At 43.4% G+C, this 19,564-nt stretch overlaps 2 protein-coding genes across 4 annotated transcripts in view; one reads left to right on the forward strand and one right to left on the reverse strand.

The window, feature by feature from the left end:
- The window catches only part of GCNA (germ cell nuclear acidic peptidase), a 137,363-nt gene extending 135,325 nt beyond the window's left edge, over positions 1-2,038 (reverse strand). The window contains exon 1 of the mRNA XM_033944459.1: positions 1,809-2,038. Within this exon, the coding sequence (XP_033800350.1) occupies positions 1,809-1,880 (72 nt within the window). The 5' untranslated portion in view covers positions 1,881-2,038. The remainder of the gene's footprint in view (positions 1-1,808) is intronic.
- An 827-nt stretch (positions 2,039-2,865) lies between these two features.
- The window catches only part of OGT (O-linked N-acetylglucosamine (GlcNAc) transferase), a 569,231-nt gene continuing 552,532 nt past the window's right edge, over positions 2,866-19,564 (forward strand). For 2 of the 3 annotated variants that reach the window (XM_033944281.1, XM_033944282.1), the window contains exon 1: positions 2,869-3,149. In XM_033944281.1, the coding sequence (XP_033800172.1) occupies positions 3,113-3,149 (37 nt within the window). In that variant the 5' untranslated portion in view covers positions 2,869-3,112. Of the gene's footprint in view, positions 3,150-19,564 lie in introns of all 3 variants that reach the window. The other variant, XM_033944283.1, reaches the window with a different exon arrangement.

Raw genomic sequence — 19,564 nt, forward strand, 5'->3', positions numbered from 1 at the left:
AATGGGCATGTTTGGTACTGGATTTTTGTGCATGTTCCGCAAAACATCTAAACCCAGATTTAAAGGAAATATTGAAAATAGCCCTCTATATAATTGTTTTGTACGTCAAATGAGAAATTTGAGATCAAGTATTAATATGTAAGAGACTTTAACATATCTTAGACAACTAAGTTAAATCAGACCACATCAGCCCTTTCTACAGGAAACTTCACTGGCCACCGTTCGAAGCAAGGATCATCTTCAAATTCGCCTGCCTCTGCTTCAAAACCCTAACTGGCTCAGCCCCGATATATCTGTCACGCCACTTCACCTTCCCAGGTTCTAACCGTACACGTAATGCACACCTGTTTGCCTACCCCTCCCCAAAAGGATGCATCCACAAAAGATTCTTCGACAGGACCCTCTCCTTCCAGGCTGGCAAATGGAATGACTGCCTGTCCACTCTCATCTCTCTTGCCCCTACTTATCAATCGTTCAGGAAATCGCTCAAAACATACCTCTTTGACAAATTCCTCTAACCCCTGCTCCTCCCCTACCGAACTAATAATCCCTTGCCTATCTCCCTTTCCCTTCCCCTCCCCCCATGCAACAGTTACTGGATCATTTTTGTAATTATCACTGGTTTATACCATATAATTGCTAACTAACTCTCTGCACCTACATTGTATAAATCGCCCTGAACTGTCTTCTTGATATGCTGTAACCTCGATGTTAACTTCGCTGTAACCTTGATGTAACTTCACTGTTAATGTACAGTCTCTTATCCTGTAAACCGCTCTGAACTGTTTTGTGGTATTGCGGTATACAAAAATAAAGTTATTATTATTATTATTAAAAGGTCTGCTTTTGGATTTAAATGGAGCACTGTTAAGAGACATCATTTGTTTTCTTGCCTGCCTTTGATTTGGCAACAAGAAGCTTATCTGCTGATCAAAACTCCTACCATCTGCAAAGTCCTTCTATGGCATATGCAGTTGTTCAAGCATCTTACTTTTACTGCAACAGATTCTCCCTTTGTTGCTGGCATCAAGGAGCATTTCCAACACTTGACACTCACAGTTGGTTCTCTTGTACATTCATGTGTGAAAGACAATCCATTACCTTTCCAGATGTAAAAATACAAGCAACTAAATCTTTAAGAAGGTTGTACCAAAACTAGATAAAAATGGAAGGCTCTATTTATGATTTATAAACAGTTGTACAGAATATTGTCTTCTTCATATTTGAAGCGTGTACAGATAGGGACAGAGCCCATAGGTTATGGGGCAGAGAACCTTGTCCCGTACCATTCTCTAGCAGTAAATTCCAAATCAGCATGTGCAAAAAAAATATTTTTTTATTTTAGAGGGTAGGCCAGGGGAGAACGGACTTTCCTGCACTAGTTAATTAGCACAGTTACATTACTGCAGGCTAACTGGTTAGCACAGGAGCCCTTACACTGAATACAATATTAGTGCATGGCCGTTAATAAAGAAGTTAGAAAATTTGTGCATTTTACTGCTACAGTAAATGTGGCCTCAGCACAAGAAAGCCAAACAAGGGCACGTAAAGCCATTTTTATAACTTATGAACTACCTCCTTAAAAAAAATCATCAGCATTTACTAACTTGTTTTTAATATTTGGGTTCATAAAAGTAGGTGATGAACTTTAAAGCCTCCTTACTGCAGTACGCCCCGAAGCTACCCATACGTGGAGACACAGCTTGTTTTGGAGAGGGGGGAGAAGTAGCCTGGCCCGTTGCCTGGGGGGGGGGGGAGCTCAGTTCGTGTAGAATCTCACATTTTCTCAGGTTTAAAGCGGGTCTTACCTGATCCCCGTTCCGCTCCCAAACCAAACGATGGGAAACACGGTCAAAGAGGCTTTTCATTTCTACATCCATAATGACAACAACCCTACCAGTATCCTAGAAGCAACCCAAGAAACAAGAACAACCGAGAAACTGCAGAAAGCAACTTCGGAAGCACTGCTGCATGTTTAAATATTGGCGCGTCAGGGGGCGCGCGCGACACTTCCGGCCTCTCCGAGATGGCGTCACAGTCAGGCGCACAAGCACTTCCTTTCCAAGCACCCTAATAACCATCGCGATTTATCAGGGTACAAATACTGGAGTCATCGGGCGAAAAGCAAGCATTTCTTTTCAGGCACCCCAATAACTATCGCGATTTATTAGGGTACAAATGCTGAAGTCACTGGGAGGAGAGCAAGCGCTTCCTTTCAAGCACCCTACTAACTATCGCGATTTATTAGGGTATAAATGCTGAAGTCATCGGGAGAAAACCATTTCCTCTCATGCACCCCAATAACTATCACAATTTATTAGGGTAGAAATGCTGAAAGTCACTGGGAGGAGAGCAAGCGCTTCCTTTCAAGCACCCTAATTTTTTTTTATTTTATTAGGATTTTATATACCGCCTAAGCGGTTTTACAATCAGGTACTCAATAATAACTATCGCGATTTATTAGTGTACAAATGCTGGTTATTTTAACAGACCTTGATGTGAGAAGAAGTGGTTATTCAGTCCTCCAAGGTAACATAAATAAATGAATAAATAAATATTGTTTGCTTTGTCTTTTTTTTAATTTTTAAGATGCCGGTTTGTTTACCTGTGACATAAAACATGCCAATACATTGTGAAGGATGAGCACTGCCCCAGTTTCTCATATTAAGAATTGCGCGGAAGATTACAGTTTGTTCTTTTTCTAGTCCACAAGGCATTCATCACTATCAATGTCACTTGAAAGAGAACTAGGTCAATCTTTTTGTTAGATGTTATCTATGTGATGGTTCGGTTCTTTTATTTTCTTTTCTTCCTAAGGCGTTACAGCAGGGTATGGAAGATCTCCTGGGATTAATTTCTTTGGAGGTAGTTCCGGCCGCCGGGGCCTGGTCCAGTGCGCGGCCGCCATTTTGCTATTAGCGGGCGGGGAGAGCGCTTGGCGAAGCCACTGGGGCTGTTCGAGTCTATGAACCTGGCAGCGTGCTTTAGCTTCCGAGGAGGGAAAGAGAGCGCTGCGTCTCTTCTTAGAAGGAGACCCTTGCTGTAGTTTTATTTACGCGAGTTTATCGTTAGGAAGGACCGACCGACCGAGCCTCAGCGATCAGGCTCCGACATGGCGTCATCCGTTGGGAACGTGGCAGACAGCACCGGTAAGTTCCCAGGGCTCTCTTTTTTTCCGGAGCGAGTTGTTATTGTGTGTCTAAAGAAAGGACGGGCCAGGAAGGCGAAAGAGGCGGCGGCAGGGCCTAGCTGGCTGCCCCGGCCTTTCCCCTTGCTTGCAGGATTGCCTAGTCCCCGGGGAAGCTCTTTTGTGCATTCGTTTGTTCTTATGTGACCTTCAACTACTGAGCAGAAATAACACAGAAATTATGCCTTTTATTTTCTTTACTAGACTAAGCAACTGTTTTGATTAGTTTTTCAAGGCAGTACCTTACTTCGGTTAAAAATGAGCAAAAGATGAGAAAAAAACCCCATTCTGCTGATACTCAGGGAAAAGGTAGAGAGAGGTTGGGGGGTTGAGAGAGGGTGACAAAGCAGGATAACTTATATTTTTTAATATCTTTTTAACTTTATTATTAATTTATATAAATAACACACTAATACAATACACAAGCTATAAAAATATAAAACCAGAGCTATTACTGCAGTATATTCTACATTAATGACCATTTTTATCTAAGCTAAACCAAACTTTTAATACATTGCAGGATGTTCCCACCTTATCGGTTAAAGATGACATAAATTTGTGAACTTGAAAAACAAATTGCCTCCATAATTGAACGTTGAGCATATAATTTGCCTTCCAAGTAGAAATCAGGGGTGTCCAGATCTGGACAACCAGATCTCCAACCTTCTGATGACCACCCCAGACTATAGGACGTTCAGAAAAGAAATAAAAACCACACTTTTCAAGAAATTCCTGAAACAGCAATAACAACACGACCTCTAAATGCTCTTAAGATCTACAACTTACCTCTCTAGCTAATCATTGTAATTATGTCTTTTTTAAATTAACCTTTTGTAATCCGCCTTGAACCGCAAGGTAATGGCGGAATAGAAATCCCTGATGTAATGTAATGTAATGTAATGTCCTCGAGGGCCGCAATCCAATCAGGATTTCCCCAATGCAATATGCATGAGATCTATTTGCATGCACTGCTTTCATTGTATGCTAATAGAAATCATGCATATTCATTGGGAAAATCCTGAAAACCCAACTGGATTGCGGCCCTCGAAGACTGACATTTGACACCCTTGAAGTAGATAAAAATGTCTTTATGGCAATTATCAAGATAATATGCAGTATAATTTAAGGCAGGGGTGTTCAACTTCACCTCTCTCCAGGTTGGGTTTTCAAGATTTCCCAAACAAATATGCGTGAGATCTATTTGCACACAGAGGAAACAGTGCATGCAAATAGATCTTATGCATATTTGTTTGGGGAAAACCTGACTGGATTGCGGCCCACAAGGACCAATATTGGGCAACCCTGATTTAAGGTTTGTAATGTAATAGTACTACTACTGCTAGTATTATTTCTAGAATGCTACCAGACATATGCAGCACTGTATAGAATCACAAAAGAGATAGTCCCTTTCCAGTGAGCTTACAATCTAAACAATCAAGACAGACAAACAGAATGTTCTTGTACAATCCTAGTGAGTTATTTCTGTCTACCCACCAGAACTTTGTAGGAAGCCTCAAACTTCAGAGACTTAAACCCCTCTCACCTCATTACTGTTCCTGTATCGTCAGTCTTCCTACAAGCCAGGCTGTAGGAGCTTATTTTTTTTGCTTGTGTTTCATTTTGCGTAATTTCAATTTTTGTGTTTGTGGTTTTCACCCTTGTGCTGTGGAAGTTCACTGTGGGGACATACTTGACTGTGGGAGAGGTCTGCTTCTGGGGGGTTCCCTGCTTATCAGTAAGCCCCCTGGACAACCTGCACAGATCAGGGCTCAGTGATTGCTTCCTTGGAAGCTTGCTCACCGCTAGTGGGTAGAGGGCAGGCTGAGCGGTTCCATGGAGGTGCACCTAGGATCGGAGCCGGACTACATTCCTCCAACAGGTGTTTGCGCAGCATGTCTGAGGGTGGCAGAGGTTTCTGGCTGTGGAGGTCATGCCGGCTGTGACAGTCAGAAGATTTGAAATCCAGATTTCCAGTTCTTTTGAGGCAAAGGATGTCCCTCTGAGCTGTTTCAGCTCTCTGCAGTGTTTTCTGTTCAGCACATGTCACAGTAAGTACAGGCTGATAGCCTGAATCAGCAATTTTTTTTTTTTAAAGCTCATAAGAACATAAGAACTGCCATCTCTGGATCAGACCCATGGTCCATCGAGTCCGGCGATCCGCACACGCGGAGGCCCAGTCAGGTATACACCTGATGTAGTTTTAGTCACCCATATCCCTCTATGCCTCTCATAAGGAGATGTGCATCTAATTTGCCTTTGAATCCCAGCACAGTGGATTCCTTAACAACCTCCTTTGGGAGAGCATTCCAGGCGTCTACCACTCGCTGCGTAAAACAGTACTTCCTGACATTTGTCCTGGACTTGTCCCCCCTTAGCTTCAAACCATGTCCTCTTGTCCGTGTCGCGTTGGACAATGTAAATAATTTATTTTCCTGCTCTATTTTATCGATGCCTTTCAGCATTTTGAACGTCTCGATCATGTCCCCTCGCAGCCTCCTCTTCTCAAGGGAGAACAGTCCCAGTTTCTTGAGTCGTTCCTCATATTCCAAGTTCTCCATACCTCTTATTAACTTCGTTGCTCGTCTCTGCACCCTCTCCAACAGTTTTATATCCTTCTTTAGGTTGGGAGACCAATGTTGGACACAGTATTCCAAGTGTGGTCTGACCATTGCTCTATAAAGCGGCATTATGACTTTCTCCGATCTACTCGTGATTCCTTTCTTTATCATGCCTAACATTCTGTTTGCTTTCTTTGCCGCTGCCGCGCATTGTGCCGACGGCTTCAGGGTCCTATCTATCAGTACACCCAGGTCCTTTTCTTGTTCGCTCTTACCCAGAGTTGCGCCTGACATTCTATACTCGTATTCCTTATTCTTACTACCTAAATGCATTACTTTGCATTTCTCCACGTTGAACTTCATCTGCCATTGCTCTGCCCATTTCTCTAACTGATACAAGTCGCTCTGGAGTTCCTCGCTATCCTCCTGCGATCTGATTGCCCGGCATAGCTTTGTGTCGTCTGCAAACTTAATGATCTCACTGGATATTCCGTCTTCCAGGTCATTGATATAAATATTAAATAGGATTGGCCCAAGCACTGAGCCCTGGGGCACACCACTAGTCACTTTCTCCCAGTCTGAGAACTTCCCATTTATGCCCACTCTCTGCTTTCTGTTTTCCAACCATTTGCCTATCCACCTTTGTATATCTCCCTCTATTCCATGGCTTTGTAGTTTCCTGAGAAGCCTTTCATGTGGAACTTTGTCGAATGCTTTCTGGAAGTCCAAATATATTATGTCCACCGGCATTCCACTATCAATTTGCTTGTTCACGGTCTCGAAAAATTGAAGTACAGTGGTGCCTCGCATAACGGACGCCTCGCACAGCGAACGCTGCGCACAACGAACTTTATGTCTTGATCCGTACAACGAACTTCGTTTCACACAACGAAGTCGCCCGAGCTGCATCCTTCCGCGCAGGCACTGCGCTTAACTGCCCTCTCTCCGCCTGGTTCCCTCTTGCCCCCCCCGACTCCCCGACACGATCGGGGCAAAAAGGAGCCCAAGCCCTCTTGCCCCGCCGATTCCCCAACTCCCCACACAATATCGGGCCAGGAGGGAGCCCAAGTCCTCCTGGCCACGGCGACCCCCTAACCCCACCCTGCACTACATTACGGGCAGGAGGGATCCCAGGCCCTCCTGCCCTCGACGCAAACCCCCCCTCCCCTCAACGACCGCCCCCCCCCCCAAGAACCTCCGACCGCCCCCCCAGCCGACCCGCGACCCCCCTGGCTGACCCCCACGACACCCCCAACCCCCTTCCCCGTACCTTTCTGTAGTTGGCCGGACAGACGGGAGCCAAACCCGCCTGTCCGGCAGGCAGCCAACGACGGAATGAGGCCGGATTGGCCCATCTGTCCCAAAGCTCCGCCTACTGGTGGGGCCTAAGGCGCCTGGGCCAATCAGAATAGGCCCGGGAGCCTTAGGTCCCTCCTGGGGGCAGGGCCTGAGGCACATGGTCGGGTTGGGCCCATGTGCCTCAGGCCCCGCCCCCAGGAGGGACCTAAGGCTCCCGGGCCTATTCTGATTGGCCCAGGCGCCTTAGGCCCCACCAGTAGGCGGAGCTTTGGGACGGATGGGCCAATCCGGCCTCATTCCGTCGTTGGCTGCCTGCCGGACAGGCGGGTTTGGCTCCCGTCTGTCCGGCCAACTACAGAAAGGTACGGGGAAGGGGGTTGGGGGTGTCGTGGGGGTCGGCCAGGGGGGTCGCGGGTCGGCTGGGGGGGCGGTCGGAGGTTCTTGGGGGGGGGCGGTCGTTGGGGGGAGGGGGGGTTTGCGTCGAGGGCAGGAGGGCCTGGGATCCCTCCTGCCCGTAATGTAGTGCAGGGTGGGGTTAGGGGGTCGCCGTGGCCAGGAGGACTTGGGCTCCCTCCTGGCCCGATATTGTCGGGGAGTTGGGGAATCGGCGGGGCAAGAGGGCTTGGGCTCCCTTTTGCCCCGATCGTGTCGGGGAGTCGGGGGGGCAAGAGGGCTTGAGCTCCCTTTTGCCCCGATCGTGTCGGGGAGTCGGGGGGGCAAGAGGGCTTGAGCTCCCTCTTGCCCCGATCGTGTCGGGGAGTCGGGGGGGCAAGAGGGCTTGAGCTCCCTCTTGCCCCGATCGTGTCGGGGGTGCCAGGGACCACACGGAGTCACCCACCGTACCACCCGATTCGGGTAAGCGCAGGTATCGGTGGGTGGCTTATTTGCGGGGGGGTGCCTTATTTTACATTTTTTTCTAAAAAGGGGGGGCTGTCTTATTTGATGGCCCTGCCTTATCATCGGGGAAACACGGTAGAAAAAAAAAAAAAAATGAACAGTTAAGTCCCAGTTTTTGCCACTGAGACTCTGCCCTCTCACTGTAAAATTAGACTCTACTTAGTCTGTCTTTAAATTTAAAAAATGTTTGTTGTTTTAAAAAACAATTATGTTTTTAGATGTATCTAAATAAAAATAATAACCAAAAATTTATCTTTTTTTATGTCATCTTAGCATATTTTATGCTACAGAACGAATTATTTTTTTTAACATGTATTGTTATGGGAAAACGCGTTTCACACAACGAACGTTTCACATAACAAACTTGCTCCTGGAACGGATTAAGTTCGTTGTGTGAGGCACCACTGTAAATTCGTTAAACATGATTTCCCTTTCCTGAACCCATGTTGACTGGGTTTCATCAAGTCGTGTGTATCTAGGTGCCGGACTATGCTATCCTTGATCAGTGCTTCAATCATCTTTCCAGGGACAGACGTAAGACTCACAGGTCTGTAGTTGCCCGGTTCCCCTCTCGATCCTTTTTTGAAAATTGGTGTGACATTCGCTATCTTCCAGTCCTCTGGTATCTGTCCAGTTCTGATTGTCAGATTGGCAAGTTTTTGCAATAGCTCTCCGATTTCAACCTTCAATTCCTTTAAAACTCTCGGGTGAATTCCATCCGGTCCAGGGGATTTGTCACTTTTAAGTTTGTCGATCTGGTAGTATATCTGGTCCAACTCCACTTCAACTGTGGTGAGGCTGTCTTCTATTACTCCACTAAACACTTTCACTGCTTCTGGTATTTTAGCGGTATCCTCCTCCGTAAAGACGGACGCAAAGAAGGAATTTAGTTTGTCAGCAATTTGTTTATCTTCCTTGATGTACCCTTTTCTTCCCTGGTCGTCCAGGGGTCCCACCGCCTCTTTTGCGGGTTTTTTCCCTTTCACGTATCTAAAGAAGGGTTTGAAGTTTTTGGCTTCTTGCGCTATTTTTTCCTCATAGTCCTTTTTGGCATCCCTCACCACCTTGTGACATTTCTTTTGATCATCTTTATGTATTTTCCATGCTTCGGTTGTTTTCATGTGTTTCCATTTTTTGAAAGAGTCCTTCTTTTCTTTTATGGCTACCCTCACCTGTCTGGTAAGCCATGCCGGTTCTCCCTTACCTTTTGTTCTCCCCTCTTTGGAGATCCTTGGAATGTGGAGATTTTGTGCTTCTGTGATAGTATTTTTCAGTAGGGACCATGCCTGGTCTACCGTTTCAAATTTGTCCACCTTTTTCTTGAGTCGTTGTTTCACCATGGCTCTCATGCGATCGTATTTGCCCTTTTTAAAGTTAAAGGTTTTGGTTAAGGTTTTGGCACGTTTTCTATTCCCGATGTCAAGCTTAAAGTTGATCTCATTGTGATCGCTCGTCCCCAGCGGTACCGTAACTTCTACTTCTTTTGTCGGTCCCGTGAGGCCATTTAGTACCAAGTCCAGGGTGGCGTTGCCTCTTGTCGGCTCTTTTACCATTTGTTCCAGGAAGCAATCCCCTAGCACCTCCAGGAACTTGGCCTCCTTGCCGCAGTTGGAGGTTCCTAGTTTCCAGTCTATCCTCGGGAAATTGAAGTCTCCCAATATTATTACATTGCCCGTCTTGCATTCTTGTTTTATTTCCTCTATCATTTCTGAGTCAGTTTCCTCCGCCTGTCCTGGGGGACGATAGTAAAGGCCAATTTTCGTGTCTGCGCTGTTTTGGCCAGGAATCTTGACCCAGAGGGACTCTAGCTTCTCTTTCGTTTCCGTCGTAGCCACTTCAACAGATTCTATTCCTTCCTGAACATATAGGGCAATACCTCCACCTTTCTGCACTACTCGATCTCTTCTATATAGTTTGTATCCCTGTAGTACGGTGCTCCACCTCTAAAATCCCCAAATCACCATTTTTGAGGGTGGTTCTTGGTTTTCCAGGCTTTTTTAGTGAAAATCAGCGCCTGTGACGGCCATCTTGAATTTTCCTGATTTGAATTTAAACATATTTTTTATACAGTGATACCTTGGTTTATGAGCATAATTCGTTCCAGAAGCATGCTCTTAAACCAAAACATTCATATATCAAAGCAACTTTTCCCATAAGAGTTAGTGTAAACTTGAACAATTCGTTCCACATCCCCAAAAACTTAATTACCATTAGGGACGCCTCCACTGCTGCCTCTGCCATAGACCTATCCACGCGGCTCCTCCAATTCTCCTCCTCTGCTGCTGTTCGCTGCCTCTCACTGCGGGTGGTGCTGACTTTAAGCAAACCGCCGCTGCCACAGAGCCCGACTGGACACTGTTGGCTCTGCTGCTCCCGGACGCTGCCCCCCCCCCCCCCCCCGGATGCCACTACCCCCTCTGCTGGGATTCTCAGGTGCTGGCTCACTCCTGCCGGACGCACCCCGACTCCCATGCTCCACCCGAGGCTACCGGTGCTGCTATCGCCTCTTCCCCTCCCTCCCCGACTGGCCCTGTCCTTACCCCTGCACTGCCGGTGATAGAAAGTGCCTGCCTGCCGCCGGTCTGCTGCTGAGCCTTGAGCATCTGCGCATGCTCAGGCCTTCTGGATCTCACCCTCTCCGAGATTCTCCTGAGATCTCGAGTATCATGAGAATCTCGGTGAGGATGAGATCCAGAAGGCCTTGAGCATGCGCAGATGCTCAAGGCTCAGCAGCAGACTGGCGGCAGGCCCTTTCTAACTCCGGTGGCACATGGGTAAGGACAAGGCCGGTCGGTAGATGAGGAGGAGACGATCGTGAAGGGAGGGAGCAGTGCCGGTGGCTTCGGGGGGAGCAATACTGTTGGTTCCCCGGGTCGGGTCGGGTGAGGGCTCGCAAATCGAGTCAATAGTTTGCTGAGTGTTTTACTCGTCTTGCAAAACACTTGCAAACCTGGTTACTCATATACCGAGGTTTGACTGTACTTTCAAGCTGTGTTTTTGAAAGAAAACCACCTAGATGCCCTCCCCAGGTTAGGATGGAATGGATTCATGCCTCATTTAAGGTGGATGGCTGTCAGATGCACAGTCGTATTCCATGTGCACTGCAGCTTATGAGGAGTGTGAGGCTTGCCCGGATTTGGTGCCTTCAACCTCCAAAGAGGGTTTTCTAGCTCCTTCTGTCCCGACTCCCACAAAAATGGTGTCAGGGGGCCTTGGGGAGTGTGCTGATGAAGCTTTGGCAAAACACAAGCACATCTCTGGTGATAATGTGCAGTGGTCGGTTCTCACCTTGGAGGATGGCTTTACCCTGGAATTTGTTAATATGCTTTATCAGGCATACTTGGTTAAAAAGTCTCTGCCTGTTTCCCTTCTGCCGGCCTCTGTGCCGGTCACAGGGATTCTTGCTATGGTGGACTACAAATTACAATTTCATGACCATATTAGTCACATAATCAAAACATGCTTCTACAAATTACGCTTGATACGATCAATCTCAAAATTTCTTACGCTTGATACGATCAATCTCAAAATTTCTCGAGCTTAAATCCATAAACATACTAATTCATTCCTTGATTATAGCAAAAATGGATTATTGTAACTCTCTTTCTTTTATTTAATATCTCACAAAAGGAAAAAAGAAGACTACAAATTATTCAAAATACATCCGTTAAGTTAATCCACAATCCAAAGAAATATGACCATGTTACACCCTTAATGATCGACTCCCATTGGCTTCCAATAAGCTATCGCATCACCTTTAAGGTGCTACTTTTAGTATTTAAAACATTAATCTTCAATGAACCCCAATATATATCCAGAATGCTAATCCCTCATAATACCTCTCGATCTCTTCGGTCGACCTCCCAGAACCTTTTAGCTATTCCATCTCTAAAAATAGTAGGCACAAGAAGACATGATATATTTTCCGTAATGGGTCCTCAATTGTGGAACTCATTACCTCAATATATTAAAGACAAAAAGGACCTTATTTCTTTTAAAAAATTCTTAAAAACTTATCTTTTTAAAGATGCTTTTAATATTTAAATTTTAAGACATGAAATAATGTTTCAGGCTTTTACATTTTTCCCCTCCCTTTTGTTTTATCCTTCTTTGTTTATTCCCTATAAGAAAGAATTGTAACTTTTCCCTCCTTTCTTGTGGATTTTGTCCTTAAGCGGCTGTTTGTTTCGGTCACTGCTGGTGTTAGGGCGGCATCAGCCTCTTCACCGATCATCTGCGTTTACAAGTATTGGTAAGCTGCATTTCTGTTTTCTGACCAGCCTTTATAAGAGTGCCATCAGATTGGGTTTAGCACTTAGTTTGGGGGGGTCCCTGGTTCAGGCTCCCCCTTTTGACAGTGCAGGCTGTGTCTTCCTATAGCACTGTTTTTAACATATACAGGAGAAGTTCAGAATGCTCTCCCTTGCCACGCTTTACCCTCTTCTCTCTCAACACAACTGGCTATGTTCCCTGAACCTCAAAGAGGCCTACACTCACATCCCAATCAATCCGACTTCACGTCGCTACCTACGGTTTCAGATACAGCACCGTCACTATCAGTACAAAGTGCTACCCATTCCCTCACGCCACCACTGTTGTGTCCCTGATGATCCCCCCTTGCCTCTGATGACACCCCCCAGTCCCCTACCTTGTTCACGAAAGCTAGCTGGAGGAATGCTTACTTTTTCTGATCGGCAGGCCAACCTCTTAAAAATGGTGGACTTTTCCCTTCCTGGTGCATCCTGGGATGTGCCGGGGAGGGTCCTAAGGCTTTGATTAGCCTTGGTGCTTAAGGCCACTCCTAAGGGTGGGGCTTGGAGGCATCTGGGCCAATCGGAGCCTTAGAACTTTCCCCGGTACATCCGAGGATGTACCAGGAAGGCCTGACATTTTGAAGAGGTGGGTCTACCGGACGGAGGGAATAGGCATCACTCCGGTCGGCCTTCGTGAACAAGGTGGGAGGCGAGGGGTCATTGGGGGCAGGATAGTTGTGGTGAGAGGAGGTGGGCATCCTTCCTGCTGCTGGGGATGTGTGTGTTGGGGGGTGCAGGTGCTTGACCTCAGGGAAAGTGTGGGTAACTCTCACGCTATTGGGGGGGGGGTTGTTTTGCAGCAGCGGGAGGGAGTTGGGTATCCTTCCCAGTGCCAGGAGGGTTGCTTGATGATGGCGGCGGGAGGGAGTGGGCAACCCTCCCGCTGCCAGGGTTTGTGTGTCAGGGGAGGAGGATCATTTGATTGCAGCGGTGGGAGGAAGTGGACATCCCTCCTGACCATCTTCATTTGGGAGTCTCTTTTTTTTTTTTTTTTTTTTGCATGGGGGGGAGTTCTGAGCTGTCAGACCTTACTTTCTTGTCAGTGCCTGAGCCAGTCAATGCTCAGACACTGATCTGAAAGTAAGGCTATGACAGCTCAGACCCTTCTGGAAAAATTTTCCCATAAATGCCCTACATTGAGGTTAGGGAATTGCCCAGAGTGCTCATTTTAGCATTAATGACCTCATTGTACTACATTTGCATGGCAGAGTCGGAGACAGCTAGGAAGCTCAGACAAGAACAAAGTGAGCCATTCTGATAATCAGCTGGTAAAATACTGCTCCTCTAAACTGGCTGGAGCAGGTTTAGCGACTGCGTTAGACATTTTAAATATTATGAATCTTCCCCTGAGAGTGTAAAAACTTGAAAAAGGCACTGTTCACACCCATTAAATCTTCGTGGGCATCAGAATGATTACTGCAACAGCAGCCGCCACTACTGCGGCTTTGTAAAAGAAGCCCCTCTATTTGTAAGATTTTCACAGAACGGGGGGGGGGGGGGGGGAGAGGGGAGTCTAATTGAAAACTTAAAAAAAATATTACTAACTACTAAATCTAGAAAGAGTTCATTCTAAGAACTTGTTTTTTGAGTTAAACTTCAGTTTTTGTGTGATATTCGTTACTTTTATGATAAATTTATAATATGGAATTTGAATTATGTGATGTCTGTCTTTGTTTGGGAGTCACCACTTGATTTATTTTCCCTGATTTCATTTTTTCAGTTTCTTTTTCTGTTTTAATAATTTTCAGTTTTGTAAAGTATTAATAACAATAATAACTATTTATATCACAAGCAGTTCAGTGCGGTTTACAGAGGAAGAGACTGTGTGTAGACAGCGATATTACATAAAACTTTTGAAATTACATTAGTGAATCTATGGGGTCCTTTTATCAAGCCGCACTAGCAGGGCTAGTGCGTCGGACATTTCATCACGCGCCAAACCCCTGTGGCCGGCTAAAAAACTAACCCCTGCTCAATGCAGGTGTTAGCGGCTAGTGTGGCAGGCGGTTTAATGGGCGCTATTCCGCGCATTAAACCCCTACCGCAGCTTGATAAAAGGACCCCTATATTTGAAATTAGTTTCATATAGAACTTATTTAAAATAAAAACAAGTGCATTAAACTTAATAGCATTTTGACATTTTGTGTATTTTTACCTCAATAGGGCTCCTTTTACTAAGGTGTGCTTATTGTTAGTGTTGAGTAGTATAATGGGTACACTACATTTCAAACTGATTGACCGGTTAGACCAGTGTCTCTCAAACTTTCTCGAGTCAGGGCACACTAAAGGTAGTGGGCATGGCTCGAGGCACCCGGAAGTGTGCAGACGTCGCCGTTATGACATCACGTGCATGCGTGACATCATCACGTTGACATCCACGCATGCACAGATGCCCAAAGTCAGGCCTTGAAATGCCAGTAGGGCGTGCCAGCAGGGAAGTCTACCAAATATCAACTGAGTACCCCCAACCATAGACCACCCAAGCTCTTCCCCAGATCCTTTACTAATTGTAATGCAAATTTTTCCATTCATTTTTCATATACACACATAATATACACAGCAGATATAAATTCTCAAAACTGACACATTTCTATCACTATATTGAAAATAAAATCATTTCCCCTAACTTTGTTGTGTGGTGACTTTATTTTTCTGTGCTTTTAACTGTTTCCAGTGCCTTCTTATCCATTGACTATTTTTCTCTCCGTCTTCACTTTCAACCTTGCATCCATCTTAGGCATTAATTTAACATTCAAGTTTTCTGATTTCTTCTCAAAATCTATTTTTCCATGTCTTACCTTCCTTTCCTATTTCTCTCTCCTTCCCTCCCCCCCCAGTAGTCCAATATCTCTCTCCTTCCTTTCCCCCCTTCCAGTCTGGTATCTCTCCTTTCCTTTCCATAATCTGGCATAGCGCTACCAGACTTCCCTTCTTCCCTTCCATTCCCTGGTCTGGTATCTCCCTTCCTTTAGTCATCTCCCCTCCCAGTGTAACATTTTGCACTCCCTTCCTCCCTTCTGCCCCCTGCAGTCCATCTCCCTTCCTCCTTTCTGCCCCCTCCCAGTCCAACATTTCTCCCTCCTTTCCACCAGTCCAACATTTCTTTCTCTCTTCCTCCTGCATGCTGTTTCTCCTCCGGTTCTCCTACCCTCCTTTAACCAACCTCTCTCTCTCTCTCTCTCCCTCCATGAGTCCAACTTTTTACTCTGCCCTCTCCTCAGTGGTGTACCTAACATATGTGACACCTGGGGCCCATCATTTTTTGACACCCCCCCATCTATATGAAAAATATGATTTTTAGTAACAATCCACATATCACACAACAAGAGTGTACCTAGGAAAAAGCAGCATCTAAAACACTGCAATGAGCACTAGAACACCAACACATACATTGTAAAACTAAACAAGCCAGATCCTGCACAGTCAATTGATCCTGCACTTGCTTGTCTTGTCACGAAATACTTTGCTGATTTTATCCTGCTGCTAGCTGTAATTTATGTAGCTGTTGTTTTATTTTATTTTTTTTAGCCTACCGCTCTTCTCTCCTTCTGCCGGGTCAGCTGATGCCCTACTTAATTGGGCTTTCTGTGGCGCACGCCGAAGGAGCGCACAAAAGAAGCAGGTACTGCTCTTTAGTGCGATCCTTCGTGCGCAAACTGAGGGCGACACCAGAAACAAAAGTACAGCCCTACCCCATACACTCATTTGGACTTTATGTAACCAGCAAATTAGGCTCTTAATTGTTTTTATCCTTTGCTTCCTTCTTACTGGATTTACATTCCTATTCCTTAATACTGACACAATCTGTAACATGTCTTTGACCTCATCCAATAACAACATTCCAGTTTTTTGGGGGCATCGTCCTCCAAAATATAGATCATCAAAATACCAACCTCCATGCTTATTAGAAATCCCTACTTCTTCTCCTACCACAGTAAATTCAGTCTCAACCAATCCCTTTCAAGCCTCTCCAAAAAATAAAAGTTTAAAGCTAGGCCTCATTAATGCCAGATCTATTAAGAGTAAGCACCATCTTTTAAAAGACGCCATTATCCATCACGGACTACATATACTTTTCATTACAGAAACCTGGCTTTCTGATGGTGAGGAAGCTTATCTTTCTTACTGTTGTCCCCCGAACTACGATTATTTTTTAAATCATCGCTTAAATCGTAAAGGCGATGGTCTTGCCGTGATATTCCAAACTAACCTTATTAATCTTAGTGATCAATCTAATGGAAATGCCACTATTGAATACCTTCACCTTAAACTCAATTTAAACATTAACCTTAACTTCTTATTACTATATGTTCCTCCACCAGTAGGGCAAAACAAAATAACTTTACTCCGAGATCTTATTTTTGATTTTTGTTTGGCTTCATCATTCCTTCTGGTTTTAGGCGACTTTAACATCCATTTCGATAATGTCTCTGATATCAATAATCAGGACATATTAAATATTTTTCATCCGCTAAATCTGTATCCAACTATAGTAGGTCCAACTCATTCAGCGAATCATACCCTAGATATGATCTTCTCTCCCAAATCTCATTATGTCGAATGTTCTGCTCCATTAGTTACCCCAGTACCCTGGTCTGATCATTATTTCATATCTGCTACTCTATCCTTCCCTAATTTAATAACACATAAAACTCAAACCGAATCCAAGCTAATCTCATACCGTGATCTCGCCAGCTTAGAAGATACTGATATCTTACCTTTCTTTGATTTATCCTCTATTAATGCTACGTCTAACTCAATAGAAGACCAACTTTCATGCTGGAACTCTTCTCTACAACTACTTTTAGACAGTAAAGCACCAATAATTTTTAAATCCATATCGCCACGAAAATTGTCTAATCCATGGTACACGGCCGAACTACACCTTCTAAAAAAACAACTTCGAGCTCTTGAAAGAAAATGGCGTCATACTAAATCCCAAATAAATCTTCGAAATTTTAAAGAAAAGGCAGCCATATATAAAACTAAAATCAATCAGGCAAAAAACAAATTTTATTCAGAAAAAATTCATAAGGCAAGAAACTCTGCTACCTTATTCAACATTTTAAAATCTATTACATCACACAATACAAGAAATATTACACCCCAGATATCTTTTTTGAAAGCACAAGATATTGCCGATGCATTTAACCAGAAAATCAATAACATCCGAAATACATTTCTTCCAAACACAATTAACAGTCCTTCAAGCAAACATCTTAGAGAGCACCTTCCAACAGCTAAATGCTCAAACTTCAGACTTCCTACTCTTAATGATATCAAAGCACTTTTTTCTCAAATAAATTTAAAGAGTTCAGGCTCCGAAATCTTTCATCCATTCTATATAAAAATTTTTTTCCATCTCCTCGGCCCCTTCATTCACACGATTATCTCAAAAAGCCTACATACTGCTTCAGTTCCTGCTCTTTGGAAAACCTCTACTATCATTCCACTACTTAAAGACCATAAAATCAGTAAAAATGACCCTTCTAACTACCGTCCAATTGCAAATATCCCCTTCTTAGCTAAATTGACTGAAAAATTGATATTCAACCAGGTTTCCGACTTCATTGAATCAACCAATGTTATGCATCCCAATCAAACAGGTTTTCGCAAACATCATAATACGGAACATTCGTTGATCGGCTTAACGAATAATATTCATTATTTCCTGGACCATCATAAATCTGTTGCTCTTTTTTCCTTAGATATTTCCGCTGCATTTGATACAATCGACCATGATCTCCTTCTTAATCGACTAGAATCAATTGGCATTTGTGACCAAGTTCTTAATTGGTTCACATCATATCTCACTAATCGCACTTCTTGCGTTAAATTTAATAATGAATACTCCAATGCATACTCAACGTCTTTTGGGATTCCTCAAGGATCTATTTTATCACCCCTCTTGTTTAACATCTTTCTCTCACCACTATTGAATCTTTGCCAGTCTGTTGGCTTTACTGTTTTCTCGTACGCAGATGATATTCAATTGATTCATCCTCTTAACCCTGAAAATCATGAAGACATTACATCACTAAATAAAAAACTTGAATTAGTTCAAAACTGGCTCTACAAAAATAAATTAGCGTTAAACATAAATAAAACAAAGGCAATGATTTTTACCTGGAAAAATGATATCGGTTTGAAGTCGCCATTCATCCTTAACAATACCCCAATAGAAATTGTTCCCAAATTAAAAATCTTAGGAGTTATAATCGACGACAAATTAGTATTCAAAGACCATATCAATAACATAGTTAAAATATGCTTTTATAAACTACGCTTGATATGATCTATTGCCAAATTTCTAGAGCCCAAATCGCATAATATTTTAATTCATTCACTAGTAATAGCTAAAATGGATTATTGTAATTCTTTACTGCTTAACATTACTCAAAAAGAAAAACGACGTCTGCAAATTATCCAAAATACCGCTATTAAATTGATTTATAACGCTAGAAAATATGATCATGTTACACCATTATTTATTGACGCTCACTGGCTCCCTATTAGTCATCGCATATGGTTTAAGGTTATGTTGCTTATATTTAAAACTTTGGCTTACAACGAACCCCAGTTTATATCAAAAATGCTAATTCCCCACAGCTCTGCGCGTGCACTCAGATCATCTTTTCAAAATCTATTAGTTGTTCTTTCTCTAAAAATAATAGGCACACGAAGATCAGACATGTTTTCTGTAATTGGTCCCCAATGGTGGAACTCTTTGCCTCAACATATCAAAAACGAAAAAGATATCTCTTCTTTTAAAAAATCCTTGAAAACACACCTTTTTAAAGATGCTTTTAACATTTAAACTTTTTTGATTTTATGATATTTTTTTTTTTATTAACTACCCTGTTTCCTTTTGTTTTTTCCCTTATTTGTCTTTCTCGATATAACAGATGTATCTTTTTACCCTCCTCCCCTTCCAACTAATGTCTGTCTTGTCTAAATCTCAATGTTCATGTAGGTATATAAGAAATAAATTACATTACATTACATTACATTTTGTATTTATTTTTAATTCTTTTTTTTTTTTTTTTTTTTTTTTTAAATTTATTATTTATACTTTTACAATTTAACATGTCAATCAGTACTTGAAGGAAATATAACAATCCAATAAGAAAAACAAATATTAATTATAAAATAATGCCACATAGTAACTATGAGTAAAGTCCACAATCTGAGAGGAGAAGGAATCAATCACTTCCAAGGGTAGTTGGTTTCAAGAAATAAACTAAATTAATACAATACAAATAACAGAGTGCAGTTGGAGTTATTTAACTAATGGCCTGCTGGGTTGATTC

Source organism: Geotrypetes seraphini, chromosome 5 (assembly GCF_902459505.1).
Source record: "Geotrypetes seraphini chromosome 5, aGeoSer1.1, whole genome shotgun sequence".
Taxonomy (NCBI): Eukaryota; Metazoa; Chordata; class Amphibia; order Gymnophiona; family Dermophiidae; genus Geotrypetes; species Geotrypetes seraphini.